We start from the raw sequence: 16,656 nt of genomic DNA, 5'->3' as shown, positions 1-16,656 counted from the left end.
GGTCTATAGTCCTGCCGTATAACAATACCACCAAACCCAGCTAAGTTGGTTTGCCTTATTCCTTGCTGTAAGACCTACACATAGACTGTATGGTCCTACCTGAACCAAAAACCTAACCCTAATCCAGACATCAGATCATTATTTAACAACTAATTAGTGTAATCACCGGCCTGGGCCGAGCTTCCCAGTCTTGTAGAAGATTCTGGCCTGTTTGAGATACAAACGCAAGTTGTGTCACTTGGCCTTGTAACCAGTGTTTAGCAGCGATTAGAGATGGGAATGAACAGGGATATCTCAATATGACACTGTACTGAATCTTAAAGTGCTCTTTTTATATATTTATAGGGTTTCTGTAACCCTAACTCTTCTGTAATTCAGTATCACAACTTATGTCATTCTTATTCTATTCTGGCATTTGTGGAACAGTTCATTGATATTTGACTTTTATTTTGTACGTAACTATTTTTATATATTCCACAATACATCATTAATTTATATTGTAAAATATTTTTGAATGGGCTGGACAGACTCACAGGGAGGTTTCCAGAGTCTGCTGTTTATTATTCAGCTAACTTTTGAAGACAATTACATGACGATATGCAGACCAAATATATTAGTTACAGAGCCATTAGTTCACTAAAAAAGTATCTAAAGAAAACATTTTGGTATGTCATCAAATAGATTTTCCTTTCTTCAGCAGGCAACATTGCTGTCTGTCTATAAATGTGTGTTTTATGGTAGATTTAGATTATCTGTAGGTGGATAATTATGGTGAGTTCATAAACCACCGCCTGTTGATGCACACATACACAAACACACACACACACACACACACACACACACACACACACACACACACACACACACACACACATGCATTTATACACCATAGTGTATCATTCGTCATTGCCAACGGCATGGATAGTAAATTATGAAAGACAACCAGATGTCTTCTGGTTTGGAGCAGCTTGAGTGAATATCTTAACACTCCACTGAGACTGTACCTTTATTTGTCTACTCCTCTTTCTGTTGCTTTAACCATTGCAGACATTTTAAATTGTATTGTATTCACATAAAAGTGTTGTTCTTTCGCAGTGTGGGAACATAGATAATGGCAGAGACAGCGCTATAATAATTATATACTCCCCAGTATGGTAGTCACCAGATGCAAATAAAAACCATATGATGTGACTCATCACAAGCTTCATGTTCTCTGCTCATAGCAAAATGAAGAAGTGGATGTACAACTTTAAATACTTAGTTTACTATATGCCACTTATTTTGTGTGTGTGTGTGTGTGTGTGTACTGCTGTTGGCTGTTTCTGTTGTCTGGGCAGTAAATGTAACAGGGTAGGAAAATAATGTTCCATTTGTCCCTGCGGAGTGGACAAATGTACCATCTTCAGCCAGAATGGAACAGCATGGTGAATGAATGTTTGTGATACATGGGAAATGGCTCAGGAATTAGCCAATGCCAAATACAATTTTGCATGATACATTTTCCAAGTAGCCCAAGACGTTCATGTTGCTATCATGTGTTCAATATGATTAGGAAGCTCATTAAATGTGAATGAGGTGGATGAACACTGTTCTTGCAGCAGTCTCTCCTGCTTTATAGTATGTTAGGCTTCTGATCATTACTTTGGCCCAACTAAATAATTTGTACTCCCATTTACTGACTGATTTATAAAGCGATATTACAATTTGGACTTGAGAATAAAAAGTACCAGGACACAGTTTTGCCTGTGAACAATGTGCTCACTGTGGTATGTGAGGAAACGCCACTGTTTAGCCACAGATAACGAAGATATTTGTGTATCGCACATCACTACAGAGTTTAATCAAATACAACAAGCTGAAGACACTGTTATGTCGTTATTTACTACTTATTGTGAAACTGTGATCGATAAGGGTCCGTTGTTGTACAGCAGGTGATGGCCTCACAGTTTTCTCTGTTGTTTAAGGCAGGTGTAAAAATGTGCAGCTCTGTAAATGTTATGCTTTTTAAGGGCTAGCAGCTGATTTTAGTTTTTTGAATATCCCACTTTCACTGTAGTGTTGAAAAGCCTCGACAAAATGTATATACATGAATATACAGTCTATGGTTTTAACCTAATGCTTTTGCTCTGAAGGCCATGTTCATTTCACTTAACGGGCAAGTATAGGGTTAATGCCTTCAATGGGATTAACTAACCTGCTTCAAACAGGTACACCTGCTCTTGCTCTCGCTCTCACACACAAATAGTGACACATACTTTGTGTGCTGGAAAATCATGCATGCCCACACAAACAAGTCAGAAAGGCTTTAAACCCATTCGAATATAATTAATATGTTTATACAGCAGGAACTGAAACCGTTTAGTTTTGACTCGGGTATTTGCCAGTTCCCTTGCTGCGAGAGCCAGATGAAGTCGTGTGTAATAGTTGCATTTACCATACCAATCAACTTACAACAGATTCAAAGACTTCAATGCTGTGTTTTATAGTATTAAAGATGTTTTGTGAACCTTAATTCAAACAATCTAATTCTAAAACGGCTTCAAGACTTTTTATGATCTGCAAAAGCCTTTATTTTACGTTTCTCAATTTTTAATAAAGAAAGTCAGCAGGGGGCCTGAAAATTTGCTTAATATGTGATGGTCAGAAAAGTCAGTCAAATAGACACCTGCTGCAGACTGTCAGTCTCACAGATGGCTCATTCAGTCACGTACTTCTGTGCAAATGAGTTTGCTCAGTGGCGGCGGAGCATTTTCTAGTATGTTTGTTTATAATCAAATCAAGTTAAAATTTTCAGCCCAGTCTCTGGTTTTGGTATCAGTATACCATCAATGTTGGACTGGAGCAGTGAGTTTTTCTGGTGTGCCAGCTGTTCACCAACATCCATATGGAAAGACAGAAAACATCTTGTGCTGTTTGATCCTGAATTAGTCCGGTAGTCTGTTCTTTTTGTTGGAATGGAAAAAACTGTTTAACTGTCTAACTCAATGTCCATATCATTGGGCTCATTTCTCAAAAGAAGGTATATCTTTGTTTTCTTGCACACTTCACTACGGGTGCATTTTACCTTTTATCTACCAAGTTTTCAGACTATGCATACAGTGTGAACATGTTAATAAAAATTAATCAGTATAAAAAGGGGTAAATATGGCATAGTACGAATTTTCTTCAAAGGCTGACCCAAAGATATGTATCATATGGCTCATCCAATATATAAAATAGCAACTTCCACTACATAACAGTAACAATTAAGCCCTTTGTTTGCAGGGATGAGAATCATTGATTGTATTAAAAAAGTGGACGTAGTCACCGTGACGTCACCCATCGGTTTGTGGACTGATGCTTTGAAGCCTCGAGTTTGGCAGTTTGACCGCCGCCATGTTGATTTTTTGCAACCAGTGGCACCAGAAGTGATGAAATTTGGACGAAACGATGGTGCTAGCAAGCTTGGTTATCTAGGTGCATCTGTGCGTAAATTTTAGTTGCATCTAGTGGTGAGGGTTGTGAATTGTACCAACTTTCCAGTCTGCCACTGCCCCCTAACCTTTCAATGAGCGTAGGACAGCTACGGTGGCTGATGCAGCACAAAAGATGTTGTCTTCTGAGACAGCAGAGTAGCCATTCAAGAAATGAGATTACTTTGAGTAGATATATAAAGAAATTATATTTACTTAATTATTTAGTAAAACCATAAGTTATTGTGACTTGGCCACTGACAGATGGCATGGAAAATGTAAACAAAGAGTCTGTAACACTGTCACTGTTTCTGCACCACAGTCCATTATAAACCACATAATAAGTTCATACAAACATTGACAAGGGAAACATGTTTATTCTGTCTGTGATTATGGTCCCTCACCAAAACTGCATGCCAGCAATTATATCTGGCCCGCAGTCAGATTATGGTGCTTTGAAAGCGGCAAAAAATATAAATAAATACATACTTTGATAGCAGTGTTGAAATAGATCTCAGTCATCACAGCAACAGTTACTAAAATAATCACTTCCTCTTTAGTGGTTTTATCTGCAAAATAAAAGGACAAGAACATTTTTTGCTGCAATGCTTTATTTCTTTTGCTTTTACTTTGAAACATTTTGAACAACATTAAAAGAGTCTGTAACCTGTTTGACACACCTCTGAAAGAGCCGTCTGAAAACGTTATTCTCCCAAATGTCCTCTGCCATGAGATGGAAATGAAAAGGCGTCTGTAGGTTGATGGATGTGGATCAAACACCGTGTGAGGGACCAAGCAGTTAGGCAAGAGGAGTCACAAGAAAATTTCAGAAAAGGGTTTTTATTTTCCGCAAAAAAATCATAACAAAATTAAGATAAAGTTTGGGCCCGTAAAACAGGTCAAATAAACGGACCATAACTGAAGCTCTGAACATAACAAGCTCTAATATATCCGCGAGCGGCAATGATCTGGATCCAAGTAAGTCGCAAAAAACGCAACATGTGACATTTTCAGAGGAGAAGAACAGATACAGATGTCTTGAGAGATTAAAGTGATGAAAGAATTTGGACTTTGAGATAATTGGGGAAATGCAAACTTGATTTTTGCTGCATCACCTTGAGATAAGAGAGTGTCATTATATCTACCTGGCTACTGGGTGAAATGTTCAACCCACCTGCAACATTTTGTGTTTCAAAGGGTTAAAGTTTAAGCCGCACAAACACTTTTGGGCAGAGAAAATTAAGAAGAAAGTGTCACTCGAGCCAAATAAAACAGAGAAATTATTCTCACTATGATCGGAACAACCCTTTTTGTCAGCAAGTCTGACTCAGTCACCTGGGGATTTGAACCCATGAACATCAGATCTCCAGAACAGATGACTTACTGACTGAGCTACTGGTGAGAGACTGTTGCTGCACACCTTCTCACAAGTTGAGGTAGTGATGTCACATGTGCCAGACTTGGATAGTTTTGTCAGTTTAAACTTAAAACGCTTACAACAGTCAAGATGTTGGTGAGAACATTCTGAACAAAAATCACACATCATTCTGCTGGTTTTGTCTATTATTTTGGTGGCATTTGATCAAAACTGAGCAAAAAAGAAATTGTTGTGCATACTGTGGAAGTTATAGCAAGATACTGAATATCACTGCAGAGTCACTGTTTGACTGATCTAAAAATCCTTTGTGACACTTGATATCAGCCATCTAGACGATGACTGTGTTGATTTTAGTGTTTGATGAAAGACTTGTGGAGATATAGAAGCTAATTAATTTAGCATTATATATAGAGTGACTGACTTCTGAATTGACCATAGATTGCAGTGAGGCAAACGTTTGTTTCAGCTCTCTAGAACGTATGGATGATTTTCTTAGATTTTTTGTTTGGAATGAGAAATGTCTAGAAATTTACATTTGTTGTAATAAACCACGCTTGTTCAGCGAAGCTCAGACTGAGCATCTGAACAGACACGTCAAGTTTGGTGACAATAGCTTAAGCCAGTTTTGATTTACGGGCATTTATGTAAAATTGTATGTAAATACACAAAAGTAAAAATGACCCTACTTCTCACCTGATTTATTCCCTCAGTAAACACTTTCCTAATGAGTTTATGATCTCAATCGTTAGTTTCAAGTCTTCTTCAATACAGCAAGATGTTCATTTAGTAAATTATGGTCCCATTTAGGTCTGCTTTAGGGCAGGACTACCTTGTGATTGACAAGTCACTACAATGGCAACCTGTTCATCAGGATAGAGGAGACTCTATGGCACATTTCAGAAGAGCAGTGTCGATTGTGTGTGTGCGTGTGTGTGCATATACGCGTGTGTGTTCCTTCTCAATATGATTACATTAGTGACTTCTCACTTGTTGAGTCACAAACAAATTAACAGCGAACTCATTTCCCAGCATGCATCACTGTTTGCTGTCATCTGCTTGCAGTAAGTAGACAGGATGTGTATGTGAAGAGGTCAGGCCATTACCCATCATTAATGACCTGGAGAGGTTAGGAGAGAGAGAGGGAGAGTAAGAAAGGACAGCCAGTAGCCCATTTAGAAACATGAGGAGAGAGAGTGCAACAAAGATACCCGCTGGATTTGAATCACTGACGTTGATGTGATAATGTGGTATGCGCATTAACCCCGCCCCACACTTTAACGCTTCTTGACACGACTTCACCTGCATTACTGTTTTTCCTATCATACAGATAGCAGCTGTGAAACTTTGATAAAGCCTGTTGCTGTGTTAAGCTGTGGATAATGCAGCAAAGTCCATCTTACTGCTATACATTGAAAGCCAAGCCCATCACTAGTGAACCAACTACTTGAAGGACTATGATGAGACCCTAGCAGACAGACATGTTTTAGCGATTTATTGCCCAGTTTGAGAAACATTTGACCAAACAATGTTAATTTGGTGGGATTAAGAATGGGGATGTCATTTTCCTACATAGCTAGCTACCTAGCTACATCCATGAAAAATGGCACGGGGGACAACGGTGGTTGAAGCCACTGCTGTCCATACAGAAATAACTTTACATGATGAATGGAAAAATGTTAACTGCTCCAAGCAACCACTCCCTTAGCCTCCCTGTCAACTGAAAAAAGAGGACAGATATGTCACTCGCAATGGCTGATTAGTGGTAAAATAAAATAACCCCCCCCCCCAAACAAAATAACTTCAACACATTCATTTTCTCTTCACAGAGGCAGATATTCTGTTTGAGGTGCGGTAGAATACAGAAAGAAAGGGGATATTTCCTATGGTGAAGAAAATGTCATTCTAACCTACTTAGAGCACCAATATAGTCTAGAAGACACCTCAAATAGAGCTGTATAATGTTAATCACAGATAAATAGGCTACATTTACATGTATATGTACAAATAGTCTGGAACTGGAGACAGAACTGGTGACAGAACTGGGTTTAAAAGTGACACTGAGACAGACAGAGTGACGTGAGATTGACCAGAGAGATCGAAGCCAGCCAGAGCTAAATGAACGAAAAAGGGTGAATGAGAGCACAAGCCTTATTGAACAGAGCCACACATGAGCCAGCATCCTGACTCACTGGCCCAGTTGACCTTCTTATGCAACAGGCCAGTGCAGTCCATTCGCCCTCTCTCATCACTTGCTTCCAGGAAGGGCAGAGGAGGGAGGTAGGGGGGCTGAGAACCTTTACAGAATGCAGGGTGAAAGGGAGAGCAATGGTGTGTAGCTGCAGATGTGCAGGGACAGAAAGAGGGAAAGGACAAATGAGGGAGGAAGGGAGATGGTTGGAGTTTTTAGCCGCACACCAGGGCAGCTATGCAGTATCCCTGCATAGTTTCTAAGGGAACCACACATTTGTCGTCAAGTCTCTTTCACACTGACTCTTTTCCTTTCATACACACTCTGCCACTGTGGTCTCCTTTTTGTTTTAAGGCTGCTTCTCTCTGTCAGAGAGAGGGGGGGCTTTTGAAGGGTCGCAGGTCCCAGCTGAATGTAATTCAAAGCCTTGTCATTTAGCTGACAGAGGACAAGTGGATTATTTCAGTGTCCTTGACCCACTACACTCTGTAGGCTGGCATAGAAAAGTAAAGTGTAGATGGAGTGGGTGGATGGGACCCAATGTGGGTGGGCTTGCTGGCACAGAAGGACAAGAAGGGAGCCATTGGCATGCTGTTATATAATCTCTTAGAATCTGCATTTAAAACAAAGATTTTGTCCTTGTTGTGTGGTTTTGCTCGCTTAAAGACCAGGACCAGAATATAGAGAAACCACCTCTATCCAAAATTAATCAGGAAGCAAAGACATCACATTTCCCTAACAAATACCAGTTACTGAACAACAAAGACATATCTGCTATCAGCTAGTCCGTGGTACCGGGTCACTGTCGGTAGTGGATGACCAATTTCTGCTTTTTACCTGCAGGAATAGGCTTGGGAAAGATTTGGAAGAAACTGGAAGTAATCAGTAGCTCACTGTTCCCTGTATAGTGATGCTGGGTGATAATCCAGACGTAGCACTGCATTAAAAAAATGCATGTGGCTGCTTTGGTGGGGGTGTGGTACTACAGGTACTGATTAGAAGAGGAAATGGGATCCAGGATGTCAAGTTTGAGTAATAGATGCATGAGTTTGACAGTTCATCAGACGACAAAAGACTGCATAGCGGTTTATGGTACTATGAGGAATACAGTACTCTGTAATGTTATATACAGTTATATGTATGTATGTGTGTATTCTCTATCACAGAAATCAGAGTAAACTGTAGAATTCTGCATTTGTGTTTAGAAGTCATCTACTGTACCAGCAATGTACCTTTTCAGTAGCTATAAATAGCTGTAACCATATCGTAGTATATTTGTAGTACAGACCAAAAGTCATGACAACCAACTTGTGGCTGAGTGTTATTCTTCTAGTTTCCAAAGTAGAGCAAAAGAAAGAAAAAAAAGAACAAAAAAAGCCAACTTCAACTTGTCTAGTGCAGGCCCGGTACAGTCTGCAGAAATACAGCACTGTAAAACACTATTTCATAAGCAAACTGTGTCACTACTCACATGAGTTTAGTTGCAGTGTAAACCCGGCCACATGACTGTAGATGACACAGAGGAGATGACATGGAAGGATCGCATGGAAAGAGTGAAACACTGGGGACAAGAATATAAAGAGAAATAGAACAGATAGTATGTGGAGGCATTAGTAAGAGCTGCACCAGCTATGAGACAGCAGTAATGGCGGTTAACAAGTAGGATATGAGCTGCAGAGGCATGGCTGGTGTTTGCAGTAACCTCTATCAGCCTTTAGTGTGTTTCAGCCTTTGTGAGTGTGCATGACTGTGCTTATATTTGTGTGAATCGGAGGAGGGTGATGTGGTGGAAGACTGAGGGGGTATGCTGTGTACCGACAGCTGGCTTCTATAAATAAATGTCGCAGGCAGGGGGGAGACGCAGGGGTGAAGAGATAAAGAACGAGGGAGTTGGGAAGAGTGACAAATAAAGGGGGAAGGAGGGGGAGAGAACGGTGGGAATTGAGGGAGGAGAAGGAGGATGGGAGTGCTGATAGAGAGGGACTGATACAGATGTACTGAGAGACTTCAAAGAATGTGGTGCGTGCCCTGCACTATGGTCATGCCACCTTTGTCTCAACCAATCAGCAGCCCCGGGTGGGATCATGGATTATGGCCACAAATTATATTGCTGTTACATTTTATCTCACATCAGTGTTGCCACATCAGCTTCCTTCCCTGTCTTGTTTTTACTCTCTTGTTTGTGACGCAGGAACTCCATTAAATCCAGGAAACTGCACAAAAAAGAGACAGAAACAAAGACAAGGGCAGAGGGAAAGAGAAAAAGAATGAAAAAAGACAAGAGACAGACATGAAAAGCATCAGAAAGAATAGAAAAAGTTTTATGAATCCCTGTGAATGTGACTTTAAGACCACATGGTTTACATTTAGCCATAGCAACGCTCCCTCCATTAATTTGTCATGTAATTGGTCACTGAGCCTTGGTAACAACTGACTGAGACGTACTGTATCACTGACACTGGAAACTTTCACTTTCCTGCCTCCTGTTACACCATTTCATTGCCTTTCAAAGTGGCCTGTGTGTGTGTGTTGCTTTTGTTTATGAGGCAGTGAGCTGGGTTTGGTTTCCTATCTTGTCATAGCTATGAAACTATGACACCTGCCTGTCTTGCTGCTTAAAGCTACGGCAGGCAGTTTATTACAGAAGCAATTTTTGTTGAACTTTACATCCTGTCATCCTGACAGCAATCAATAACCCCCCTTTAATTTCTTTAAATTGAATAATTATGATTCCAATTTGTTTTTGCTGTCAGAACAGAGATAGAGGCTGAATGAGTGAAAAGTAGAGGCAAAATTGGGAGTGACAGGGCAGTAAGATTAGGGAGGTGAAGGAGGAAGATGAGATGGCCCCACTAGCAAGTAGGTGGGGTCAGGTTATCACGCTACATCAGGACGTCAAAAGGCTTCTCTCCGACTTCCTCTATCTCTGCTTGTATAGCAAACCATAATCAGACATATGAAAGACACATTTCTGTGGGCAGACATCGGTCACATGCTGTTAATGTACAGTAGCTTACTGATGATGGTGGGTGTATACTCTTACAGAGAGGGAGGGAGCACGTGTTACTTGAGTTCAATACTTCTTTGTAGTCTGTGTATCTGTAATCTAGGATCTTAACAGTATCCTGACACTGTCAGTAGTACTGGCAAAAGGCCAACAGTGGGTAATCTTACACTTGATACCAACATCTCAATATAAACCACTATATAAATGACTAAACAATCATCTGAAGTTTATTGCTGAATAAAGTGTAGACGATTTTGTCAGTCTCCAAACTATAGACATGATTTATCTTCTTAAAAATTTACTATTATTGGTTTAAAGTTTGTAATTTTGTATCAGTATAAAGTTTTTTCTGATGGTCTGCTTTTTGTTTGTTTGTTTTTTTAAAACATGCTCAGTGAGGAAACAAATACTTCATATACTAGGTCAGATACAGAGGGGGAAAAGAAAAAGGAAAAAAAGGAGGAAACTATTCCTGCTGTACCTCTGCACATACACTTCACTTATCTTTCAACCCAAAATATGAACAAACAGCATGTCAGCTTTTCAAATGCTGCCTTGTTAGCTGTTTTTTTCACTTTGCATTGTGTCTTGAATGTTCAGCTCTACTACTGTTTATTTTAAAGATAATCTCGAACACTATCCTTTTTGATGTCTTCATTCTAACTTACATTTAGGCCAATCTGTTTTCTGCAGCCAGTGTTTGTTAGTTCAGAAAAATGTGCCTAGAATTGTTGCAACAGTTACAATCCCTCTAAAACAAAACCATCTGTGGTCCAACCAGCCAAAATCCTGAGATTTCTCTTTAAATGTCCCTGTTCATTCTTCCTGTCACAATTGTATTAAAAGGATTGTTTGCTTCACCACACATATTGAATTGAGAGCCTTCTGTAAAAGAACACCATCTAAATTAATCAGTTAACGGTCTCCCAGCAGTTCACCCAGTTGCATGCCTAAAGAAGCAGCTAAAGTCTGAGTGTGGCTTCCTCACACTTCCTCTGCTCTGTCTGACTCTGGTTTCTCTCTCCTGCTCTGTCCCTGCAGCCTCTAGCACAGTGGTGCAGGCTGCTGCCCAAAGATGCTGCCAAGATGCCGGAGAGTGCGTGGAAGCTGGTCTTCTACACCATGTCGTGGTCATACACCACCTACTTGCTCTTCTTCAGCTCCTACTCCTTTTTCCATGACCCGCCCTCTGTCTTTTACAGTAAGATAAGACACCCATGTGAACAGACAATGTGATGTCACTTATTTATATTTAGCAGTTCATGCACCAGTCGTCTTTAAGTTTTGTTAATTGAATGACTCTGCTGAAAAGACAATTTAACAGTTTAAATAATCTTTTAATATAATATGTTAAATTGAAATTAATTTACAACTCTTAATTCCTTGAAGTATTAGCCTGTATTAGAGAAATGCTGACCTCAGAAAAAACATGTTTAATAGTACTGTAACTGAACCAGTTTCTTATCTAACCTCTCAGGGTAGATAAGGAGATGAAATGATTTTAATCTAATGAACCAACAGGCAGCACGGCCTAATCCTTAGAGACTCTGAGAGGGTAAAATGCTACTTTGAGTATTCAAATAGAGAGATATTTATGGCAGTGCATACAGGATATGCAGTCTGCTGATTTATGCTGAGCCTTGAATTAATCACTCTTTCCTGTTATTCAGTCATCAGTGATGCTGTTATTGATAGAAAAACCCAGAAACCTTTATTCACTAAGTTCATTATTACCATTGGCCCAGCATTAAAAATAGAAAGTTCAAGTTATACTCTTTGTATGGTCATCCACAGGACAGAAATTATGTAGCAGCAATCCAAATGAGAGCAAAGTGTTGTAATAGAACACAAAGTTTTGCATCAACATTTAAAAGAGCATTATCTGCATAATTGAACTTAATGGAGAATAGAGATGGCTATCACTGCTAATGGGGGATAGATGCGCAATGGGGATTCCATTTATAATCCAGATACGTCTGTTATACTCTATTTGCCTCTTCATCAGACATGGAGGTGTCAGGGCTCCGGTCCAACTCCATCACACTGAGTGGAGCTACCAAAGGCTGGTTGACAGCGCCAGGTTCATCTTTAATAGCTGCATCACCTCTAATAGCTGTCAGCCTGAGATGTGTACAGAGGCAGTGTAATGTGGCTTGACTGTTAGGGAGAGAGAGAGAGATGGTAAGAATTTGGAAACTTAGGAGAATTCAAATTAACAGCAGCAGAAGAGAGGAGGGCCGAGTTTCTTTATTCTTAAGAAAAAAATAAAATAAAATAAAAGATTAAGTCTCCAGAAGACAAAAAAAAGTCTCCCGTTCCCATGCCTCCCCTTGGCAGCTCTTCTGTTGTGATCCATCTAGCAGCCTTGGAGCCCCTCAATGTTTAATGACGGAAGGTCCAATCAATAAACATTACACAAGGCCTGAATGTAACCCCATGCCACTAGAGACGAACGTTACTCAAACATCGGAGGAGAAAGTTTCCGTCCAACATCTGATACGGTTCAGAGACATAGCTCAGTAGCCTTAACGTACATTTGGCACGTTTAGCCTGTGGTACTTTAGAAACCCTTATTAAATTCTCTTGAGATTAAACCTGATCCCTTCAGCCTCCTCCTCATACTAACTACCCCAGCTGACTCTTCACATCTGGTATCCCCCTCCACCCCCCGTAAGTCACTGTATATAGCTCAGTATCTGGAGATATGATGTATTATGTATTTGTGTCCAAATGGGTGCATGTGTGTATATAACAATGATTCTGCTGTATATACAACATATTCATCATCTACACAGTCCTCTATTACTTCTCTGTGGGTTGGACCTTTATAGTGTCTGTAGTTTATAGATTATAGTGTCTTTAAATTAAGGATAATTAATTTTAAATGTAATAAATTATTTATTAGGTGTATGGTTTATTTAACAGGGACAATTAGTGGACAGTCATTTACTGTCCCAGAGTTACCTAGATAGCAAAATTTCACGAGCAGTCCCTGGGCGGGCAAATCCACAAAAGAATAATGAAACTTTATAATTCAGACAGGGGTCCATATAATAAACATTACATCATACAAAACTAAAAGCACTACAAAAAATGATATTGAGTATATATATATTTAGTACTTTGTGGTTAATGGTCACATGATCAACTAGTCTTAAATCAAAAAATCCTTTTGCAAATCTACTTAATCGTTAATTGACTAGTTATTAAAACACAGAATAATGAAATAAAATAGTTGCCACATTAAATCATTGTATTATTTAAATAGGTTTTGCATTTAAAAATAAAAGCCGTGTGTTAAACGTGTGTTAAAAATAGTCCATTTAGTGATTGAATCCAAAATCAGAGTTGAGTTGTCTTAACATGTGCCTCCTTCACTTGAGCTTGCACTGAAGCCTGAAGTAAATAGCTGCCTGTTTCCAGTTCTGTGATAGTTGATAATCACCTCCTTCATTTTGTTGTTTGAACAAGAGTCTGAGACACCCTACTACAGACAACAGGAACACAGATAACAAGAAGAAATATAATACAAAAAGGGAAAGGGAGTGCATACTTCAAATGCTGCTCTACTCTGTGAATGCACTGTAATAATAGTTTTTAATCAATTATGTATCACAATGCATATATTGATAGCATATTATGGTGAATGGCTGATGGCTGCAATCATTTTTGAAGGACTATGTATGTGGATGTGTATTGAGTATAGGTCAGAGTTGCTCTAAAACCACTGAGTTATGGCTCTTTAAATGTTGCTGTTGTGCCATCTATAGACAGAATGTCATCAAATGTATGGCTACAACATAAAGTAAGATGGTATAGCAGGCTCATCCACATTTCATATACCAACTTTGGCAAATCCTGTACAAACTTATAAGACACTTCATGGAAAAAACAAAGAGCTTTATTAATGGACACATATTAGCGTTGTGATATGCACCAAAAAGGTAGCAGCTTTCTTGGCCAGTGGGTAAACTTTTCATCAACTTTTAATTGAAATCTATTCTGTTTGATGTTTCCTGCTAACAAACAGACAAATAAATACGAATGTAAACATAAACTCTTTGGTGATGGTAATTAAAACAAAAAGACTGCATGTATTTGTGAAGGTAAAAGGTGCAAATCAAATGTTGTCATTTATCTCTTTAATTCATCATCATCTTGACTAAAATTGAATTAAGTTGGTGAGTTGATTTTAAAGTAAAAGCTGACATCCTTTGTGTGCTCTCAGTGTGTGTCAGGCTGTAACGTCTGCTCACCTTTCCTTCTCCAGACTGGAAGAGCGGTATGTCAGTGCCTGTAGACATCGCCATAGCCTACCTGATCCAGGGCAGCTTCTACGGCCACTCCATCTATGCTACAGTCTACATGGATGCGTGGAGGAAGGACTCAGCTGTCATGGTGGTGCACCACATCATCACGCTGGCACTCATTAGCTTTTCCTATGCCTTCAGGTATTTATGTCTGGTCTGATGTTGTGCCTGTAAAGTCTAAAAATATCTACTTGTGAATCATCTAGATTTTTGATGAGCATAAAACTGTTCATCACACAAAGGAATTATTTTTATAATTCAGCAGGTGGTCTGTCTGATAGTGACAACTTTATTTCAAACCACATCAAGAAATACAGACATGTGTTATGAACTACACTCTGGTAATTGTAGTCCATTAACACGTTTTCAGCTCCAGACAATAGTCACCTACAAAAAATCCAATACAACAATTTACTTGGTTTATTTTGTTGTTAATGTTTCGGTGTGAACCACTCAAACATAAGCATTTGAACAACAATGTAATAAAGAACAGTGTGGCGTTCATCTCTCTGCCTGCATATAAAATGATTATACAGAAAATGGATGGGAATGCTGCAGAAGGTTTCCATTTTGAAATAAATTCATAGTAAATTATATAACAAAAACATGCATTCAAAACAAACTGCATCAAGATTTATACTTGACTGACAATATCCTACTTACAACTTCAATTTTGCTAAACGGGTTTAAGAAAGGTTGCTGGTTTGATCCTTAACAGGGCTGTAATATACTCATACTGTACTCTACGTTCCCTGCCCCTCAGATACCACAACGTAGGGATTCTGGTGTTGTTTCTCCACGACATCAATGATATCCAGCTGGAGTTCACCAAGCTCAACATCTACCTGAAGGCCAGAGGAGATGGCTATCACCTGCTCAACGATGTGCTGTCCAACATGGGCTCTGTCAGCTTCAGCATCACTTGGTCAGGCTCAACAAAAACACACACACACACACACACACACACACACACACACACTAGTACTCATTTTCCGTTTCTCCCCCTCTCTTTGTCACGGTTGAATGTTTTGTAGTCTTGATGACAGCTTCATTCACTTATCCACTGATAGAGATACTAAAGATGAATAGACATGAGTAACATTTCTATTTCTGCTGTCTATTATGTTTCTGTCTCCATCTCTCTCAGGTTCTGGTTCCGCCTCTACTGGTTCCCTCTCAAAGTGCTGTATGCCACATGTGTGTCCAGCCTCCAGTCTGTCCCAGACATCCCCTTCTACTTCTTTTTCAACGCTCTTCTCCTGGTGCTGCTGCTCATGAACATCTACTGGTTCTTGGTGAGGAAACCTAGAAAGACTGTATGTATGTTTGTCTTAAAAACTGCCACAACAATGACACAATCTCTTTCCTGTCTCCCGACGCCTCCGGTCTGTGTAGTTCATAGTGGTTTTCGTGGTGAAGGTGCTAAAGATGAAGGAGGTAAATGACGTCAGGGAGTACGATGACGAGGACGGCAGCAAGGAAGATGCGGGCCTGCTCAGAGACCCTCAGGCAGAAAACAACGATGATGATGCTGGACATCACATCTCTGCCCAGGGGTGAGCAGCACCAACATATCCTACAACTGACACAGACTTTAACTCAGGGTGGAAAAATACCACCAGCCAGCTGCTGGCAGCTTTTCACTGTAAATGTTGAGTTTGTTTTTATTAGCGGCAGCTTCGGCAGGAAAACCAAACCAACCGTTTAAGGTGCTATGTAGAATTTCCACATCAATAAATCATTTTTTTAAAAGACATGTCATTACGAAGACATGAACTACAGTAAAGAGTAGGCCAGTTGCAGTGACACAATCTGACACAATTTTCTGATGCTAATGGCTGACCTAATGCTACGAGACAGAGAACTGGGCTTTATCAAAATAAATATTTCATAATAGTTTAAAGTTGATTTAAAATGTTTGAGAGAATGTTAACACACACGCACACACACACATACACACACACACACACACACAAGGACTTATTTTCTGTTTCTCCCCCTCTGTTTGTCCCATTTGTTCTCTGTCACAATGTTTTGTAGTCTTGAAAGCTTCATTCACAGCCAGATAACAGTTTGAGTATTCTGCAGCCATGCTAGCAGCTCTGAGACAGTGTTGTTTGGTGCAGCAGCGTTTTGAGCTAAATGCTAACACAATGACAATGCCAACATGCTGATGTTTCGCAGGTATAATGTTGACTGTGTTGCTCATAATAGTTTAGTGTGTTTACATGCTAACATTTGCTAAGTAGCACTGAACAAAAAGTACAACTGAGGCTGATGGGAATAATGTTAGCAACTAGCTTGGCTATTAAATATGTCTC

The 16,656-nt window shown here is 39.6% G+C and overlaps 2 protein-coding genes across 2 annotated transcripts in view; one reads left to right on the top strand and one right to left on the bottom strand.

Moving 5' to 3' along the window:
• The window catches only part of faf1 (Fas (TNFRSF6) associated factor 1), a 1,021,784-nt gene that overhangs the window by 800,538 nt on the left and 204,590 nt on the right, over positions 1-16,656 (bottom strand). The window lies entirely within an intron of this gene.
• Positions 1-16,656, top strand: part of cers1 (ceramide synthase 1) — a 31,248-nt gene that overhangs the window by 9,262 nt on the left and 5,330 nt on the right. Inside the window, exons 2-6 of the mRNA XM_046048870.1 lie at positions 11,067-11,226; positions 14,296-14,476; positions 15,099-15,260; positions 15,483-15,630; positions 15,731-15,891. Coding sequence (XP_045904826.1) covers positions 11,067-11,226; positions 14,296-14,476; positions 15,099-15,260; positions 15,483-15,630; positions 15,731-15,891 — 812 coding nt within the window. The remainder of the gene's footprint in view (positions 1-11,066; positions 11,227-14,295; positions 14,477-15,098; positions 15,261-15,482; positions 15,631-15,730; positions 15,892-16,656) is intronic.

This window comes from Micropterus dolomieu, linkage group LG05 (genome assembly GCF_021292245.1).
Source record: "Micropterus dolomieu isolate WLL.071019.BEF.003 ecotype Adirondacks linkage group LG05, ASM2129224v1, whole genome shotgun sequence".
NCBI lineage: Eukaryota > Metazoa > Chordata > Actinopteri > Centrarchiformes > Centrarchidae > Micropterus > Micropterus dolomieu.
Note: the sequence above shows the minus strand (reverse complement) of the source record. Positions and strands in the feature narration are given on the sequence as shown.